Here is a 7,423-nt window from a genome sequence, read left to right on the forward strand (position 1 = left end):
TTCGTGGCCTATTGATAAACTTTTATAAGGAAATAAATAAATACGTAGTAGATAGAATTCTAATAAGTTTAGGAAAATTAAGAACCCGTTCTTTTCACCTTACTTTTGTTGGACTGGAATTTTACTAAATTTAAATTATTTTTATTGATTTTCTATTATATTTATTATTCTATCCGTTTCATAATATTAATCTCATATACTATTTTTGGCTTTTCAAAAACACCTATCCACATTGAATATGTTCCATTTGTAACTTAATTTTTTTTTTTTGGAATTAATTAATTGTAAATTGATGACAAGTACTAAGTAAGGAAATCTTACCTTTAATTATACATTATGACTTATGATTTCCAAAAAAAAATCAAAAAACATAAATAAGGTAAACTAATTATGAATTATTTTGTATTTTAACGTTAAATTCTAAATATTATTCTTTTCTTATTCAGGCCCGTTTCTAAGAATTTTGTGGCTTACGAGCGAACCTAAAATTTGGGCCCTAACACTTATACAGTATTTATTAGATAAGTAATTTGGGTATGCAAAAATATACTTTTACGCAACACTCTTTATTCCTAATACTACTAAATATAAATAATTGAATAAATTTGACAATTGTATATTTCAATTATCTTCAAGTTTTGAAAAAACAATAATTAAAATCTAAAACCTAATATAATTTGTTACATTATACAACTGGATGCGCCATATACCCGGGTAATTTGCTCTCTTTTTTTTTCTCATTTAATAGATGAACAAAAAAATTTTGCTCATTTATTAAATGAGAAAAAAATCAATGAGCAAATAACCTGATGTACAGAACATGCTCTCAAAACCTAAAGCAATACCACAAATTGGGTGAGCAAAAATTAGAAACAAAGTAGATAATAAGGAGTGAAAAACGGGAAAAAAAACAAATGAGAAATAAAATGTGAAGAACAGTGAAATATTCACTGCAATTGGTGATTCGTACACCCGGGTGTACCATGCACATGGTACACCCGGATTAAAGTGAAATGAACATAGCATATAATTGTAAAGAGCATCATGAATTTATAAAAGAACACAAGACTGAAATATAAAGAACTCAATAATTTCTTAGAAAGGGTTTCTAAAAAAAAATAAAAGATAAATACTAATTGAGTCTTACCAAAAATTTAATGTCAAATCATTCAAAATCTTCAGATATCAAGAATTTATCTATCTAGAATTAATTTCACCCAAATATAATTCAAATTTTAATTTCATTTTTAAATTTCAAAAATTCAAAATTTAAAAGCATATTATTCAAGTAAAAAGAACATAATTTGTATTGGTAATACCCAAAGAACATGCTTAATTTATACGAAGTATACCTTAAAGAACATTGTCGTTAATATAAAGAGCATATAGTTTAAACTCAAAGAACATGTTCATTAGACTAAAAAAAAAAAACATATTTCATTCCATTTTAAAAATTATAAAAGAACATTAATCATAAAATGAAGAACATCATCTTCAACCTTAGAAAATAATACCAAAACATTGATAATTTTTTTTTTTTTTTAAAAAAAAACCTTTTTTCAACAACGAATTTGCCAATTACATCTTCCAATTAAAAGATTCATCGGGATGATAAAATCAACTCCATAATAACATTAAATCACTTCGAAATCTAAAATTTATCATGGTTTCTCTCTATAAAATCTCAATTTCTCTCTCTTAACAAAAAAAAAAAAAAGAAAGAAATTTTGTTTGCCAAAAGTAATATAAAATGTAAATAATAAATCAATTTCATAAATCAAAGAATATGAATAAATAATCAATCCCATAAATCAAGGAAATAATCGTTTTGATTTTTTTTTTTTTTACTTGTGTACTTCGTAATTGCACACAATGTTGTTTACGCGTTTATAAAACTCTTGTATTTTACCGGGTGTACTATGAGAATGGTACACCTGAGTGTATGTATGATGAAAATTTCAAAATTCAAAACGTTTATGTGAAATTCTTATGGCTAGTTTGGAATTTATTTAGAGAATAAATTGGAATAGATGTTGAAAATTTCTCCGTAAAATATACATTAATTAAGGAAGGTGATGATTTTTAGAGGAGTAAATGATTGAGTTTAATTAATTCAAATTTCCAAGATTGATTGAAGGAGTTGATTTTTAACTTTCCAAACATTAGAAGAGGATTTTTAACGTTAATTATGCATTCAAGTTGTACAATACACTTTGAGCTTCCTATTTTGGGGCCGGGCAGCTGCCTGGCCCAGATACAGCCCTGTTCTTATTTTATGTGATGGATTTCATATGTGACTAATATTATAAAACAAAGGGAGTAAGTTATTTTTATTAAACTAAAATAATTTTTGCCGAATATTATTTTTCTAAGGTGAGGAAAATAAGGCCTAATTATAACTTGAATTTCAACTACATCAAACTGAATACTCAACTAAAAATAGATTTAAAAACTACTCTGCATTCAATTAAAATCAACACAAGACTAATTAATTAATGAAACCTAATGAACTAACAGAAATTAATATCCTAAGGTGTGATTAAAACAAGAAAACCCTTTTTAGTAAAAAATAAACCCTTACATTGTAAACAAAATCCTACTACTTAAAGTAAAGAAACATTAAAGCCTATCAAGCTAGAATGAACCAACTAAGAAACCTTTAAATGCTCGGGCAGTCGGGCATCAACATGGTTTTAGGTAGTTTAATTGACTTTAATATAATATTTCATTTGTATCTATTAAAAAAAAAAAAAAAAAAAGAAGTGCATCACTAGGTTGTGCACAAAATTTATTACAGTAGAAATTACTACTCTGTCATTTCTTATTAGCTTAGGAGCAACAAAGTGATGTTATTTAATTTATGAGATATACGAGTAAAAAATTTCTTTGTTGTAACTAATAAAAAACAGAGGTAGTAAATGAACTGATGTGAGTATATTATGATGTGTAAGTGATCGAAGGCCAGGTTCAGCTCACTTCACGTTATGTTTGCTGAACTGATTTTTTTTTTTTTTTTTACTGATTCTTTATTATATTTCTTATTTGAAGTTACTAATTTTTACTGAAATGAACTTATTTTCACTAAATTAAAGTTATTATTACTAAATTTATTTTTGATGAGCTGAAATTAATTTTCCTGATTTAAAATTATTTTTGCTGAATTGATACATTATTAATGATTCTTTATTATATTTTTTTTCTTTGAAGTTACTGATATTTTAATGAACTGACCCTTATTTTTATTAAATATTATTCATTTTAAAGGTGAACTGAACGGGAAATTAATTAGATATGTTGATAAAAAAAATGACGAGCGAGCATTTTTTGTTGTGTAGAAAGAAAGGCCCTGTTCACTTCACCTTTAAAAAAATAATATTAAGTAAAAATAAGTTCAGTTCATTTAAATTCAGTTATCTTAAAGAATAATTATAATAAAAAATCATAAAAATAATTTCATTTCAGTAAAATTAATTTAAGTTCAGTACAAATAATTTAAGTTCAGCAAATATAATTTTGTTTTAATAAAAATAATTTCAATTCAACAATAATAAGGTGAAGTGAACGGGGCCTAATTTTTTTTTTTTTTTTTTTATGAGCGTTTTAATAAGCAGGGTTGTTCCAATTTGTTTGGTTTATAAAACTTTACCGGAAATATGGCTGAGAGTATGGTGAGCCTTGCAATGGAGAAGCTAGCAGCATTGTTAGCAGCCGAAGCAGGGTTGCTAGGCAGCCTTCCGAAAGACATTAGAGACTTGGAAATGGAACTACGAACCATCAAAGCAGTCCTCAGAAACGCTGAGAAGAAAGCAGAAGAAGATGATACCATCAATGAATGGCTAATCCAAGTGCAAACAATTGCTTATGATATCGAGGATGTCATAGATGAATTCCTTCTACTCAAGCAGCAGCAGAAACAATCACCACAACATTCCTATCACCAAGTAATCTGGATGATAAGCAAAATCAGGAGCTGGCTTGGTAAAGCAGTTGTTAGTGTCTTGCAGCTGAAACCCAAGCATGAGTTATCCAATAAAATAAAAGAGATAAAAACAGGCATAATTGAGATAAACAGCAGAAGGGAACGATATAGATTCAGCACAACAGCAGAAGAGATTCATTTGCAAGACCCTCGAGTTTACTCCCTCTTTATGGATGGCTCAGAGGTTGTTGCCATTGAAAATCGTAAGGAAGAATTAATTCAATCAATGAATTTGGAACTGGAAGATCGCTTTGTGATTGCAGTGGTTGGTATGGGAGGAATAGGGAAGACAACTCTAGTCCGCAAAGTGTATGAAGAATTCATTGAGAATCAGTCCTTCGAAGTCCATGCTTGGGTCAGTCTCGCAATCCTACAAATCTAGAGATTTGCTGTTGACCATATTTAAACAAGTGCACAGGGAGTCATCTCCAATAGTTGACGCTTCTGTAGAAGATATTATCAGTGCATTGAGGAACCACCTTAAGAGCACAAGGTACTTCAGATGGCTTAATATCCACAACGTAATATTATTTTTACCTTCCTATTGCATACTCTTACGGTCTTACCTATATTATTTTTCTGGTAGCTTTTATGACTGACTTCAGTTTTGGGATGAAATGATTATTTTTACAAATCTAAAACTCTATAAGCATGTTTTCTAATTTGACAGGATTATTGGAAGTATAATTGTTTACAAATTTTTATGAAAGCCCATATTATATTGATTTGATTTCAGAATGATTACTTGAATTAGTCAGATAAAACATAACACTAAAACAGAATTTACTGTTATGTTTTAACTACATAAGGATTGAGCACAATATATTGAGGATGGAGGGGAAATGAGATTATGAAAATACCATTATTCTCAAGAGTTTAACTATTAATGTTTTAGCAACTTAATTCCTTATTCCTGGGTGCAGTTATTTATATCAATCCTTCTGTAATTTGCAGGTATATGGTTATGTTTGACGATGTTTGGGACGCAGAGCTGTGGAAACTGGTGAAATCTGCTCTGCCCCCTAATAATAAGGGTAGTAGAATACTAGTGACGACACGAGAGAGCAACATCGCCCGAGAATGGGAAGCATCATTAGGAGGGGGTCATATTTATGATCTTGAACCTTTGCCTAGAGAAGCAGCATGGGATCTCTTTACTCATAAAATCTTTGGTAAAGGACATTGTCCTCAACATCTGGAAGAACCGGCTCGTGACATGGTAGCAAAATGCAATGGATTGCCACTGGCAATTGTAGCAGTAGCAGGTCTTTTGTCCACCAAGAAAAAGGCTCTGTCTGAATGGAACAAACTGCGCAATAGCATTGGCTCTGATCTTGGAGGCAATCGTTGCTTTGAGAGCACCAAGAGAATCCTGCTTTTAAGCTATCATGAATTGCCATATTATCTCAAGCCTTGCTTTTTGTACTTTGGCATGTTTCCTGAAGATTTCTCTATTAGAGGCATGAAACTAGTCCGTCTTTGGATTGCGGAGGGTTTTGTTGGAAGTTTTTGATATAAAATAAGAGGGATGAGGAAAAACAAGAGAGAGAAAAACAAATGAAAGGGGAAAATCCCACATTGGTTGGGGGGAAAGGTTTTTCCTTGTTTTTATATTGTAGTGCCTTAACACTACTTAGTTGAGTGAGTGGGAGTTAAGTGTTACTCCACACACACGCGCGCGCCGAGCTGAGTCGGGCTCGGGCCTCGGGGAATGCGATGCGCGGGCGTGGGTCCTTGTTATCTTTTTGGAGAAATTTTATTTCCTTTTCTTTATTAAACAGAATATTCTTTTTTGTCTGTTGTGAATATTCTTTTCTGACTGTTGGGATTACGGAATTAAGTCAGTCAGTTTCTTGCTTCCGTTGTTGACTGGTTAAATGAATCTGGTCGTTTTCTTAGCCAGATTCGTCCCTCGTTTTACGTTTCTTGTCTCCCTTCTACTGCCTATATATACTCGTTGCTTTTCCAGTCAAAAATACACATTCAGTTATCTATCCTCTCTAAAATTATCTAAACACGAGTTTCTTCTGTTCTGTTTTCTGGGCAAGTATTCTGAGTTCCAGTCGGGTTTGTGAGTGCACATAAATTCCGGCGCCGTGCTTATCCTGGAGGGCGACCGCTTCTAGTCTACTGCACCGGGAGGTAACGCGGAATCGTCTTTTAGGTCAGTGGTTTTCCACGACGCGGCTATTGTCACTTTGGTTCACGCATCAAGAGATAAGTAATTTCTGTTTTATTGCTTAGTAGTATAACAGGTTTCATACAAAATCAACAAGGAAAAACACTTGAAGAGGTAGCGGAAGATTATTTGGATGAACTCGTGAATAGGAATCTAGTTGAGGTTGATCAAAATAAAGCCTGGGCTTTTAAAAGTACTTTAAGAGACATATTTTACAAGGTCCATGACATCCTACGGGAGATGATTATTGTTCCAAAGTCGAAGAACTTGGGTTTCTGTCTACATTTATCCCAGGGGAGTAATTTCTCCTCAACCAAGTGTTTCCGACGATTCAGTATTGATTCAAAATTTGCCAAGAAGTCTATCTTGGAGGGCCTTATTAGCTCTAGTATTCGCTCTCTGTTTTCACTTTGGAATGATCAAATATTTTCTGAACGTTACTTAAACCGGCTCCTAAGAGCAGCAAGACTCCTAAGAGTACTAGACCTTAGTCGTGCTAAAATTGAGAATGCCTCTGAAGAGCTAGGAAATTTGCAGCACTTGCAATATTTGAGCTTGAGATTTACAAACATCAAAGTGCTTCCAAAGTCGATAGGAAAGCTTTGAAATTTGCAAACTCTAGATGTTAAGCATTCTCTAATAGTTAAGCTTCCCAAAGAACTAGCTCAGTGTTGCAAGCCGCGTCATCTTCTTGCTTATCCTAGGGAAACCTTTTTCAACCCTGATAATCAAAAGGCAAATGCTGTGAAGATACAGGGTGGAGTTTTAGAAAAGTTTGAAGAGTTGCAAAATTAGTCTGTGTAAAAGCCGATGAAGCAAGTATAGTGGATGGATTGGGGTATTTGAGGCATTTAAGGACTCTAAGAATCACAAAGCTCAGAAAAGAACATGGGAGACAACTATGTTACGCCATTGAAAAAATGAAAGATCTTCGATCACTTGGAATTGGATCAGTGAGCAAGGATGAGATTCTTGATACACATCACTTAACACCACCTGATCTACTCGAACGTCTCTACTTGCATGGTTTATTAGAGAAGGTACCAGACTGGATCGCTAAGCTGAATAACTTGACCTCATTGCACTTGTTTTCTTCGCGACTAAAGGAAGACCCACTAACCAGTCTTCAAGGGCTCCCTAATCTGATGGAACTAAGTCTAAATAATGCTTTTGTTGGTGAAATGCTAGATTTTGGGTGTACAAGTTTCTTTAAACTTGTAAGATTGATCTTTTTTTACTATTGCAAAATAAGTAAATCTAATATC

At 32.3% G+C, this 7,423-nt stretch overlaps 1 protein-coding gene across 1 annotated transcript; it reads left to right on the plus strand.

Annotated features, from left to right (window-relative positions):
* The first annotated feature begins 3,653 nt into the window (after positions 1 to 3,653).
* LOC145628062 (toMV resistant protein Tm-2 netted virescent-like) lies at positions 3,654 to 5,492 on the plus strand. Its single transcript, XM_081680387.1, has 3 exons — positions 3,654 to 4,288; positions 4,398 to 4,472; positions 4,934 to 5,492. The coding sequence occupies exons 1-3, from the start codon at positions 3,654 to 3,656 to the stop codon at positions 5,490 to 5,492; spliced, it is 1,269 nt and encodes a 422-aa protein (XP_081536513.1).
* Positions 5,493 to 7,423: the final 1,931 nt, after the last annotated feature.

Source organism: Chenopodium album, chromosome 4 (assembly GCF_948465745.1).
Source record: "Chenopodium album chromosome 4, dcCheAlbu1.1, whole genome shotgun sequence".
NCBI classification, from domain to species: domain Eukaryota; kingdom Viridiplantae; phylum Streptophyta; class Magnoliopsida; order Caryophyllales; family Amaranthaceae; genus Chenopodium; species Chenopodium album.

What these genes read in the sequence shown, in the direction of transcription:
- LOC145628062 (XM_081680387.1), top strand. Translation starts at nt 3,654, where the DNA reads ATGGCTGAGAGTATGGTGAGCCTTGCAATGGAGAAGCTAGCAGCATTG. An exon ending in ACAACTCTAGTCCGCAAAGT is followed by an intron (nt 4,289 to 4,397) that starts GTATGAAGAATT and finishes ACAAGTGCACAG; the next exon opens with GGAGTCATCTCCAATAGTTG. An exon ending in AACCACCTTAAGAGCACAAG is followed by an intron (nt 4,473 to 4,933) that starts GTACTTCAGATG and finishes TGTAATTTGCAG; the next exon opens with GTATATGGTTATGTTTGACG.